General features: G+C 34.4%; 1 protein-coding gene across 9 annotated transcripts in view; it reads left to right on the forward strand.

Moving 5' to 3' along the window:
• NBEAL1 (neurobeachin like 1) overlaps positions 1-13,138 on the forward strand; it is a 174,880-nt gene that overhangs the window by 87,842 nt on the left and 73,900 nt on the right. For all 9 annotated transcript variants that reach the window (XM_077747670.1, XM_077747675.1, XM_077747676.1 and 6 more), the window contains 6 exons: positions 2,594-3,169; positions 3,741-3,916; positions 4,884-5,037; positions 5,321-5,449; positions 9,782-10,087; positions 10,185-10,334. In XM_077747670.1, coding sequence (XP_077603796.1) covers positions 2,594-3,169; positions 3,741-3,916; positions 4,884-5,037; positions 5,321-5,449; positions 9,782-10,087; positions 10,185-10,334 — 1,491 coding nt within the window. The remainder of the gene's footprint in view (positions 1-2,593; positions 3,170-3,740; positions 3,917-4,883; positions 5,038-5,320; positions 5,450-9,781; positions 10,088-10,184; positions 10,335-13,138) is intronic.

Raw genomic sequence — 13,138 nt, forward strand, 5'->3', positions numbered from 1 at the left:
AGGTCATGACCTCCTGGTTTGTGAGTTTGAGCTCCATGTCAGGCTCTGTGCTGACAGCTTGGAACCTGGAGCCTGCTTTGGATTCTGTCTCCCTCTTTACCTCTTCCCTGCTTGCACTGACTCTCAAAAATAAACATTAAAAAAATTAAAATATGTGCTCGCTTTGGCAGCACATATACTAAAAAAATTAAAATATATTTTAAAAATAACAATATTGTCTTACTATGAATAGATTTTATATCGAGTATTTTATACCAGGTATAAGCTTTAATTTCTGTTATTTTGTAAATGGCATGATTTTATAAATAGTTTCCTTTTTGAGATTAATTAACTTCATGTAATCACAAAAATGTGTTCTTGTTAGCCCTCCCATAGTCTCCTGGAAATATGCCCTTGCCCCAGTAAAAAATTTATTGCAAGAGAATAGTTTGTCAAGAACCTTCAAAGATAATGACCATTTCTAATTAATTTACCATATCTTAGAGTTTCTGAATCTTTTGAACTTTGTGGAAAAGCAACAGTGACTTGCTTTCATTGTGCCCCTTCCTTTAGCCTTTAACCAAGTTAAGAAATAGTTATCCTGTGTGCTTCTTCCTGATTATAACCTTCTTTCTTCTCTGCTGTTAACCTCTGACCTCCTATTTATTTCCTTGCTTTTCTTTTTAATCTTACTCCTTAATTATGTTACAGTATTTTTCCATTAGAAGTCTGGGTATATATCTTTCCTTTACTGGCAACATATAGTTTTTCATTCTATGACAATTGTATAAAATATTGTATAAAGTAAATTTAGATGGCTTCCTGTATTTCTTTGTTAATAAACTTCTGTTTTTTACATATATTTTTTTACATATACTTCTTTACATATACTTTTACCTGTTTTTGGTAATATATCTGCAGGACCTAATCCATGAAATGGAATTGCTGTGTCAGAAGGTATTCGCATTTTGCATTTTGATGGATTTTGCCATATTGACCTTGAAGTGGGCCACATAGATTGATCCTTTCCTTTCAGCTTGAAAACAACTTTCAGTGCAGCCTAGTTTTTATCCATTACATGTATATAATGGACATAAAAGAAGTAATTTTATGGATATTTTAAGTTTATTTTTGAGAGAGATAGTATCAGTGGGGGAGGGGCAGAGAGAGAGGGAGAAAGAAAGAATCCCAAGTAGGCTCTATGCAGTTAGTACAGAGCCTTATGGGGGTCAAACCCATGAACTGTGAGATCATGACCTGACCAGAAATCAAGAGTTCGACACTTAACCAGCTGAGCCGTTCAGACACCCCTTATGGAAATTTTAAAATTATGAAAATTTCTTTACTGTGGAAAAAAAAATGGTATTTTCTATCACTAGAGTAATGGTAGCTCACCTATCACAGCATGGAAAAGAAAACGTCACATTATTATGACTCATTGTGACTAGTTGCTTTCTATATCAGCATCAGCATGCATTAGAGCCATTGATATTAAAGTCCCTATCAACATTATTGATCTCCTGTGAAACTTGTCAGAGATAAAAGAGATTTTCTAAATACAGGGAGCAAAAATTCTTTTCGTCTACATAGAATTTTTTTGTGTTTGTGATAAAAATGTCTTAAGGGTCTTAAGTGAATACGTGACAGTGTTTGAGAATTTGTTTTAATCCAAAAAACTGGGAAATGAGTTGGATAGTACACATTGACATGTCTGTGTCTATTCTTTAATTTGTTTCTTTTTCAGTTAAATAGCAGTATCCATTTTTCTGGAGTTAGTGTTTTCAAATTAAAATATAGTTTTTTTGGTGCCTGGGTGGCTCAATCAATCGGTTGAGCCTCTCATTCTTGATTTTGACTCAGGTCAGGATCCCAGTATTGTGGGATTGAGCCCCACGTTGGGCTTGTGCTAAGCATGGAGCCTGCTTAAGATCCTTTCCCCCCCATCCCCCGCCCTCTTTCCCTCTACCTTTCCTGCCTGCTTGCGCTTTTTCTCTTTCAAATAAATAAATAAATAAAATATAGTTTCTATTTTGTTTGTACAATATAGAATTAGTGAAAAAAAGTGTTTTTGCAAAGCAACCATTTTTTGCCTGGAAAAAAAAATGAGATGGGGAAACATTCTTGGGACATCTAGGTTTTATTAAATTATTTGTGTGTCCTATTTACTCCACTAACCTTAGGGTCAGAACAGGCCCTATTTATATTCAGTATTTGCTAAACAAATGCAGTAGGCTCATGGAAAGTATTTAGTTGAGAAGATATAACTTTATTACATTTTATATGTACCTTCATTCTATTTATATTTTCTCTCTGACCAAATTTAATTAATAACATGAGTGTGTTGACATGTGGAGGATCATTTTACTTTTTTTCTTTTTTATCTTTCAGCAAGTATTTAAGTACTCTGTACAATGAGTAATATGCAGATTAGTTAAAAACACAGTATGTACCCTCCGGATAGTATGTAATACAGTTAAGAACATAATCTTTTGAAAGTGTATCTTCCCAGTTTCTCATTAAGTTACTTTGTCATTAAAATAACTGAGAAGAAATTGGTTTTGATGTGAAGTACTATGTACTTTTTGACAAGTTTTGTATTCTTAATCTCTTACAGATTCTACACATTTTGCAGTCCCAGCCAGATGCAGCACATCAAATATCTCAACAAGTGGGTTGGCAAGACACTTTGGTTAGGCTCTTTTTAAAAACAAATTTTGAAAATGGAAATACTCTTCAAAAGCACAGTAGAGCTGTTTCAGTGAAAGACAATGATAAAAATGTGATAGGTGAAGATCTTAAGAGGAACTTCGATGAAAAGACCGATGAAGAAAAAATCAACTCTTTTGCCTCAGCTAATGTGTCTTCCGATCAGTGGAGTTTAGAGGATAGACACTCTCTAGACTCAAACACACCATTATTTCAAGAAGATAGTTCTGTGGGAGAACTATCTTTCAAATCAGAGAATCAAGAAGAATTCTGGAATAATAATCCTTCACATTTGAGTTTAGATTTCAGTGGAATAGACTCCTGTGAACTGAGCGACAGTGGAAGTCACATGCCAGATAGCCTGCCTAGTACACCATCCCCAGTAGAATCTACTAAATCATTTTCTGTGCCATCTGACAAAGAGAGCAGCATCGCAAATGATACGGGGTTTAGTGATGACTTGTCTTTACTTGAAAGCCAAGAGGTAATCCTTATTTGTCCAAAAGCTGTTTTTATTTTCATGTATCTGTGATATATTTCTAATCCTTAGAATTGTGTAATTTTTTTTTTTAATGTTTTATTTATTTTTGAGAAAGAGAGAGACAAAGCATGAGAAAGGGAGGGGCAGAGAGACAGGGAGATACAGAATCTGAAGCAGGCTCCAGGCTCTGAGCTAGCTGTCAGCACAGAGCCCGATGTGGGGCTCGAACCCACAAACGTGAGATCATGACCTGTGCCGAAGTTGGAGGCTTAACTAACTGAGCTACCCAGGTGCCCCAGAATTGTGTAATTGTTAACAATTTCATATTATATTCATGTTCTGAGTCTCAAGATCTAAGATTTTGGGAGCCTAAAAGTCACTAAATTGTGTCTTGAGAGCAAAACCAGTGTCTTATTCATCCTTGTATCTCTAGGGCCTACTTAACAAAGTCCTGGTTCATCAGGAGACATTAAAAATATGTTAAATGATTAGTCACTATATGCAATGGTTCTTTTTATGTGCTTTAATACCTCCTCCTCCCAATAATTTAATATTACTTTATCTTTTTTTACAGAGATGTGAGGAGGAGCTTCTTCAATTACTGACAAATATTTTGAACTACATAATGTGTAAGGGACTAGAAAAGTCAGATGATAATACTTGGATTGAAAGGGGACAAGTGTTTTCAGCACTAACTAAACCAGGAATATCCAGTGAACTACTTCGACCATCAGATGAAATAAAATTAATGTAAGCATTCATTTGATGATTTACCTTCTCCTTTTGGAGTAGTCAGGAGTCTAAGATAATATTATTCATTGAACATTTATTCAGGATTCAGTGGGTGTAGTGAGAGGAAAGGAGAAACTTTGTACACAGCTCCTTTTTCTCTCTGTTGCCATTTTAGTGGAATCTAGAGGGAAATTCAAAAGTAATTCCAGTGTGAGGAGATTTAAATCTTTAGTTTGGGCTTAAAGGATTACATATTCCTTGTTGTTTAAACTAGTTCTGAAAATATGTAAGCACTTGGTGCATTGTGTCCTATAGTCTTGTCCAAATTTGAGGATTTCCATGCTAAAGGAAGCAAGTAGTGTTTTCATAGAAATTACTTACTAAAGCGTTTAGAGTTCTCTGCAAGGCTAGACCCTCTGTAAGACATAATAAGTTGTTTCTTACCTTCCCAATTTATAGCTTTAAAGAAACTTTTAATTATCTCATAGAAACTAGAATTTGAAATATTTTAATAGCTTTTTTATAGTCAAGTAGAGTAGATAACTTTTACTTTGCCTTTGTATTATACTTATTAAAGATAGATAGTTCAGAGATTAAAAAGTTGCTTCATTGGGGCACCTGGGTGGCTCAGTTGGTTAAGCGTCCAACTTCAGCTCAGGTCATGATCTCACAGTTCGTGGGTTCGAGCCCTGTGTCGGGCTCTGGTTACAGCTCAGAGCCTAGAGCCTGCTTCAGATTCTGTGTCTCCCTCTCTCTCTGCCCTTCCCTGTCTCTCTTTTTCTCTCCTTCAGAAGTAAACATTAAAAAAAAATTTTTTTTAAGTTGCTTCATTGTTATTAGATACTGTCTACAGTGTCATTGGATCCCTGCCTGTGATAGTATATCTTTAGGAATACAGTCATATTGACAAATAATTGATTTTTTCCCATGTTTTACTATTTTTCTAAGCTGAAAATGGTTTTAAGAGGATTTGTTTTGCACTTAGTTTGCTACAGAAGATGTTAGAATGGGCAGTCATGGAAAACAGAGAATCAAACACAAATCCAATAACTGCTGAAAATGCCTTCCAGCTCGTCCTGATCATACAGGACTTTCTGCAGTCAGAGGGGCTTGTTAATTCAAACATGTGGACTGAGAAGGTACAGTAATAACTCTTTGAAATTGCTTTCTGCACTTTATTCAAGGAAAAAAACTTTTGTACCCCCCCTCATTTTAGAGCATTAAAATTTAATTGCATGCAACAAACATGGATAAACAGTTAACCAATTTCGTTAGCTATTACTAAGATAATTCTTTTGGCTTTTTCCATTTGTATATTAAACTAGTTTTGAAACATTTATGAAGTGTATTACTGTTGGGGAAAACTCATCAGTTGATTTTAAGACAGAATGTTTTTATTTCTCATTTTTTCCCTTGTGATAGCTTTTTGAGGATTTGATGCTTCTCTTCGATGGTCTGTCAGTTTGGTATTCTGAAAGTTCAGAATTGCCAAAACCTTCTCAAATTCAAGTCCAGTTGCTTCTAGGATTCATTGGAATGGGTAATTTGCAGGTTTGTCAATTCTTTTGCATTATTTACTGTACTTTGTATGTAGCATAGGAATTATTTGTGTAATAACTAAATGATAATATTTAAAATGATATTAACATTTAATAACTTAATATCAAATGATAATTTCAGTATTTTATTAGTTCCAAAAATATCCATGTTTCAGTTTTGTTAATCAGAAAGAAGCTTCAGGTGGTCTCTTTCTGATTCAATATAATTTTAAGCTATCCTATTTAACAACTTATATATAGCTTATATTAGGATGTATTATATCTATCATCTGTAGTGTTGCTATGAAGTACATAACCTGCCTCGACTATTTATACTTCTTACTTATACATGTGCAGTTTAGGACTTATATTTTTAGGAAAATTATTTTTTGTTTGTTTCTTTCAAATCTTTTTCTGTTACTTAACTAATCCACAGTTTTATATTATATATAATTTTTTAATTTATCAAACACTGTGAATACCTTCCAAGTTTGAGCATTGTGCTAGGTTTTCAAACAACAGATAAATAAAATATAGACCCAAGGAATATTTATTATTCCTATTTTTAATAAAAAATTTTAGGGGCACCTCGGTGCCTCAGTCGGTTGAGCGTCCGACTTCAACTCTGGTCATGATCTCACGGTTCGTGGGTTTGAGCCCCGCTTCAGGCTCTGTGCTGACAGCTAGCTCAGAGCCTGGAGCCTGCTTCAGATCCTGTGTGTGTGTCTTTCTCTGTCCTTCCCCAACTCGTACTCTGTCTTCTCTGTCTCAAAAATAAATAAATGTTAAAAAAAATTTTTTTTTTAATGTTTTTAAGTTGGGGAATGTGCGTGGGTGGCTCAGTTGATTAGGCATCCAACTCTTAGTTTCGGCTTAGGTGATGATTTCAGGCTCTGCCCTTACAATTCTCTCTCCCCTTCTCTCGGCCCCTCCCCCACTCACATTCCCCCACTTCTCTCAAAATAAATAAACTTAAGAAAAAAATCTTTCAAACAATGTTATACGTTGGAAAAGTTCAATGTGAATTTTAGTCTGTTAACTTTCTGTTTATATTGGAGAACTTGGGTTGGATTAATCATGACATGTATCTCATAGCTATTTACCTGGTCCTTTTTATTTTCTTTTAATTTTGGAATTTCAGGTATTTGGGGGAAGAGGGTAGGGTTGGGGATGGCTTCTAATATATATATAAGCTTACTATAATGTTGAGAACATGGAGAGGTTAAAATTCCATAAGGTTGCTATATTTTTAAAAGGCCGAATTTTTCAATACATGTTTTTTCCTAATTGTAAAAGTAAAACATGATCGTTATGGAAAATACACAAAAACATAAAAGAGAAGAAAATAAATCTATCCTCTCATAGCCCAAGAAGAAATAATTGTCAATATTTTTCTATGCATAGATCTTTTTTAGATAATTGAAAAGATCATGTATTTTGATAAGTTTATTTTCCTTTTTCTTAAATTATATTGAACTCCTTTCCCCATATCACTAACTTTTTTAAAATAGGATTTTTAGGGGGCTCCTGAGTGGCTTAGTCAGTTGAGTGTTTGACTCTTGGTTTCGGCTCAGGCCATGATCCCAGGGTCATGGGATCAAGCCCTGCATCAAGCTCTGTGCTGAGCTTGGAGCCTGCTTGACTGACTCTCTCTCTTTCTCTCTCTCTCTCTCTCTCTCTCACTCTTCCCCCCCTTTCTCTCTCTCTCCCCTTCTCCTTCTTCTCCCTCTCCCCCCCCAACTCCTCTCCCCCACTCTTCCAGGGAGAAAATTAAAAAAATAATTATTTTTATTTATAAATAAAAATAAAATTAAACTTTGAAACTTAGTGGGTTTTTTTCTTAATAATAAAAGTAACACATTCATTGTAGAAACATGAAAAATGTAGAAAATCTAAATAAGATTTGCTTTCTGATATATGGATTGTGGAAGCTTGAATTCAAATGCAATTTGAAAAAACATGTACTTAAAAAACAGTTCTTTGTATAGTATTTCTAGCCTAAAACTATATCCTAAAATAATATTCTAAAATACCAAACAGCTTGATAGATGTTCACGGTGGTATTCTGGTTTTTTTTCTACCTAGAAATGATGAAGATAGCTTTTGGGGGTTTTTCATTAATATTAGCCTGATGGCTCTTAAAACAGTTGCAGCCAGCATGGCAGGTAGATGCATGAACTCTTGGTTTTGGGATTGTTTTTTTCCCCCACTGATAGTTACCCTCAGTGCCTCTCTTTAATGAAATTTCCATAAACACCTATTTGTTTAATTTGTTCACCATTAAATATTCAATGCCTGTCCCATAATAGGGCTCTGTAAATTCTTGTTAAATAAAGAGTACAGAACCTATAGATATTGGGACACCTGGGTAGCTCAGTCGGTTAAGTGTCCAGCTTTGGCTCAGGCCATGATCTCGCGGTTTGTGGGTTGGAACCCCGCGTCGGGCTCTGTGCTGATCGCTAGTTCAGAGCCTGGAGGCTGTCTTTGGATTCTGTGTCTCCCTCTCTTTCTGTCCCTCTCCTCCTCATACTGTCTCTTTCTCTCAAAAATAAATAAAACATAATTTTTTTTTTTAAAAGAACCTATATCCCCAAAAGCAAGGGAATCAAGAGCAGAAATAAACTGTTGGGAATAAGGATTAAATAACAACAACAACAAAAAGAACCTATAGATATCTTGTTTACCAATAGTTAGTGACCTAAAACATTTTTTACTAGCTAGTTGTTTAATTTTATTCTCTCAGGAATAAAAGCATATTTCTCTGAAGTTGTACATGTTAAAGGCTGGGAAAGCAACTTGTTCCTTTACAAGGGTTATAATAGAGGTTCTTTGCCAGTCTGACTACAAACTTGTTTTGTGTGGCTCATACTTATTAGTTAATTGCCAGTGTATATGTATTAGAACATGTCACATAAATGTCAGTATTTCCTAGCTTGTCTCTAAAGTAGGACTAGGTGGTTGTTGATTTATTAGATGCAGCATATGGTCTCCATTTTGTCTGGTTTCTTTCTCCCTCAGTTGTCTTAGCTAAGTCAGTGATGAGAACATGAAATTACCTTGCGAGGCATTACCCATAGTAATTATATTAGAATGGAGGAGCTAGGACATCAGTATTTTTTGTAATTTCTTAAGTGACCCTCATGCAATACTTTTTATAATGGGGGTAGGGGGCATTATATAGATCTGTGTGTGATGTGTGTGTGTATCCAAAAGATAGGCAGTGGTCAAGTAAATTATCTTATATTCATTGAAGTATCTTTATACCTCTAAATAAACATTATTTAATACCATGATATTAAGTTAAGAGGAAAGCACTAGATGTTTAACTTTTTATATAAGCAGTATTTTAAAAAATGCATAGCAAAAAAGCCCAGCATTATCAGCACTGGTATTTCCTAGATGATGAGATTTTATGGCCTTTTCTCTTTTTCTTTTTTAATGTTTGTTTATTTTTGAGAGGGAGTGCAAGCAGGGGTGGGGCAGAGAGAGAGAGGGACAGAGGATCTGAAACAGGCTCCGGGCTGACAGCAGTGAGCCAGATGTGGGGCCCGAACTCATGAACCGAAAGATCATGACCCAAGCCAAAGTCAGATGTTCAACTGACTGAGCCACCCAGGTGCCCTTATGGCCTTTTTCTTAAATTTTTGGTCTCTGTAGAATTAAGTTGCTTTAGTCAGATTCAAAAACTAAAGTTAAGGATTTAGAAAGTTGGAGGGGAGTAGAAAAGCTTAAGTTAAAAGTTGAAAAATTAGGGTTGCCCGGTTGGCTCAGTTGAGTTAAGGATCTGACTGCTGTTCAGGTCAAGATATCAAGGTTAGTGGATTTGAGCCCTGCATTGGGCTCTGTGCTGATATGACAGCCTGGAGCCTGAAGCCTGCTTCAGATTCTGTGTCTCCTCCTCTGTCTCTCAAAAATAAATAGATAGGGCCGCATGGGTGGCTCAGTCGGTTGAGCGTACTTCAGCTCAGGTCATGATCTAGTGGCCCATGGGTTTGAGCCCCGTGTCAGTCTCTATGCTGACAGCTTAGAGCATGGAGCCCGCTTCAAAATCTGTATCTCCTTCTCTCTCTTTCCCTACCCAATCTCTCTCTCTCTCAAATATAAATAAACATCAAAAAAGACAAATAAACAAACATTAAAAAATGTTTAATATAATTCCTCTGTTCTTGCACACTATTTGAAAGAGTGGAATGGATGTTTGGGTGATTAATTATCCACTACACCTTTTCTTTATATTCTACTTTTTTAATTGATTTTTTTAAAAAATTAAAACTTAAAGAGTCTGAGATCTTTTGCTAAATGTCTGCTTAATTCTGTTCTTTCTCACCTGTACTGTTTTCCTCAGGTTTGTGCAATGGCATCAGCCAGGCTAAACACCCTTCTTCAGACCAAAGTGATTGAAAATCAAGATGAAGCATGTTACATATTAGGGAAACTGGAACATGTTCTAAGTCAGTCAATCAAGGAACAGACTGAAATCTACTCATTTCTAATTCCCCTTGTTCGTACCCTGGTTTCCAAAATTTATGAACTTCTCTTCATGAACTTGCATCTGCCTTCTTTACCTTTTACCAATGGTAGTTCTTCATTTTTTGAGGATTTTCAAGAATATTGCAGTTCAAATGAATGGCAAGTTTACATTGAAAAATATGTAAGTTTTATCTTTTTTGAGTGAATTTTTCTATTAAGTTGTCATTTTTATTAGAAGTATGTATTAAATTTGTATATATATATATGTATTTTATAAGATTGTGCCTTACATGAAGCAGTATGAAACCCTTACATTTCGTGATGGTCAAGAGAAGATGGCACGTTATTGGAAGGATTGTTATGAAGCCTTAATGGTGAATATGCATAAACGAGACCGGGAAGGAGGAGAAAGCAAGCTTAAATTTCAGGTAAAAATTTTTAAATGTTTTTAGTGTCTAGTTTTTTTATAGTGATTTCAAGTATTTGATATTCAAATGAGAGTAATAACAAGTCTGAACTTTGAAAACAAATGCGGTTTCGTATTTGAAAATTATTTCAGAACTGAAAGAAAAAGACTGATCAGTAACAAAAAGTTAATATCAAAATGTTCTATGCATACTGGGTATGTAGAAAGTCTATTAAGCTGATAGTTCATATCTCTAAGGAGGCTGGGTATATATCAGTGCTTAGAAAAAATTAATAGTACTAAATACTTGCTTTAGAAAAGAAGGCCTCAAATCAATTTCTATTTCTATCTTAAATAAAAAAAGGAAACTAGTTTCTAAAGAAGAAACAAAAATTAGAGCAAAAATCAATGAAACTGAAAGCAAGAAAACAATAGAGAAAATTAGTAAAATCAAAATCTGGTTCTTTAAAAATGTCAAAAAACTGATCAACTTCTAGCCAGATTAATAAAGCAAAAAAAGAAAGTAAAAAAGTACCATGACCAGAAATGACAGGGGAATATCACCGCTGACCTCATAGACATCAACATGATAATAAAGTACTACCACAAACCAATCTATGCATGTAAATAAGATGACTTAAATGGCTCAATTTCTTGACAAATACAAATTTCCAAAATTCAGTAATAAGTTGATAACCTAGATAGTCTTATTTATTAAAGAAATTGAATTTATAGTTAAAAATATTCCAAAAAGGAAGACTCCAGGCCCTAGTGGTTTCATTGGTGAATTCTGTAGAACATTTAATGGCGAAATAGTACAAGTTCCTTACAGTCTCTTCAGAAAACAGAAAAATGGAGTCACTTTCCAACTCATTATGTGACAACAATGTTCTCTCCTTATTGAAACTATACAAAAATAGTACATGAATACACCTGAAGTTCATATAACACTGTATGTTAATTATACTCCAATTAAAAAACCTCAAAAATGGTACAGGAAAACTACAGACCAATCTCTTGGGAACATCGATGCAAACCAGATCTAGCAATATATAAAAAAATAATACATCACACCAGGTGGAGTTTATCCTAGGAATGCAAGACTACTTCAACATTCGATAATCAGTCAATATAAGAGTTATGGACCAAATTCATATTTGTTAAAAAGAAACTACTTAATCATATCAGTAGATGTAGAAAAAACATTTGACAAAATCCATCTGCTTTATGACCAAAACTCTCAGAAAACTAGAAATAGAATCTCAACAAAAGTCTTATAGCTAGCTTTGTATTTATTTTTTAAAGTTTGCTTATTTTGGAGAACGCACACATGTGCATGAGTGGAGGAGGGGCAGAGAGAGGGGGAGAGGGAGAAAATCCCATGCTGTCCTTGCAGAGCCTGTGGTAGGGCTCCATCTCCGGAACCATGACATCATGACCTGAGCTGAAATTAAGAGTCTGATGCTTAACCAGTGAGCAACCCAGGCACCCTGCTAGCTTTATATTTAAATATTTAAAGATGGAAAACTGAGTGCTTTTTTGTAAGAAGAGAACTGGCTGGGAATGTCCACTCTCAACCACTCTTCTAGTTAGTCACTCTTACACTATATGTCCTAGCAAATGCATTAAGAATAGGGAAAGAAATAAAAATAATTTACATTGGAAAGGTAGAAATAAAACTATTTGCAGATAATATTATTAAGTAGATGATCCTAATGAATTTACTAAAAATCTACTACAATTAATGAGTTTAGCAATATTGCAGGACACACAATACACAGAATTTAATCATGTCAATATACTAACAATGAACAGGTATGAACTGAAATTTTGAAAAAGCACAATTTATATTATCTCTAAAAAGAATAAGATACTTAGATCTATCAATCTAACAAAATATGTACAGGTAAAACATTGATGAAACAAAGATGACAAGTAAAAATATTTAATAATACCAACTCATTGATTTCACAGAGGTCTAGTAATAATTATAATAACAATTATAGTAATAAGAGCTACAGTTTATTGAGAGCATGCTACTTTTCTGGCACTATATTAAGTACTTTAAATCTTAATCTTTTTTGATGATAAATATTGTCAACCTCATTTTAGGGAGGTGGTTACTGGGCCTCAGAGAATTAAGTATCTAAGATTTATACCCAGGCCTAAATCTAAACTCTTAACTGCACTGTGCTGTATTGTCTCTCTAAAAGATGTCTTTTAAATCCACATCTAAATCATGTCTTTAACTGTTCTTTTAATGTAATTCATAATTGATTTTGTGAAACAAATATTGTTATTATAGTTCCTGATGGATGAATATCTGTGTGAGTCAGATAAACCAGTCTTACTACTTTTTTTTTTTGAAAACTAGAGAACTTAATTTCAGGACTCAGAGTTATATCTTGATAGAACCTATTATCAGAGTGAATTTTATCCTGAAAATTGGAATAAGTTTGTGAATTCATTTGCTGTGTTATCCAGAGAGCAGCAATTCAAATGATTAAAATTTTCATTGTGAGATTTGCCCCTGTAGATTTCTTTTGTCTTTGGCCTTGCCTTTCAGATCCCCAGTCGTAGTTGTGGATGTGGTTACCTTTCCTTCTACTTCATTTAAGGATGAGTTTCATTCCAGTGCCTTAAAAACCAAAAGATCCCAAGGGAAGATCATTTTACTTGACAATATAAGGTTAACAAATCTGAGTTTTAAAATCCTGTACTGAGTTTGAAGCTCTTCATGTGTTTGTTGTTGTTTAGATTTTTTAAGTTTTACAGAATACAGATTATAGAGTCCTATGCTTCATTAAAAATTATTCTAATGGAATA

The sequence above is a fragment of the Crocuta crocuta genome, unplaced genomic scaffold (assembly GCF_008692635.1).
Source record: "Crocuta crocuta isolate KB4526 unplaced genomic scaffold, BGI_CrCroc_1.0 scaffold159, whole genome shotgun sequence".
NCBI classification, from domain to species: domain Eukaryota; kingdom Metazoa; phylum Chordata; class Mammalia; order Carnivora; family Hyaenidae; genus Crocuta; species Crocuta crocuta.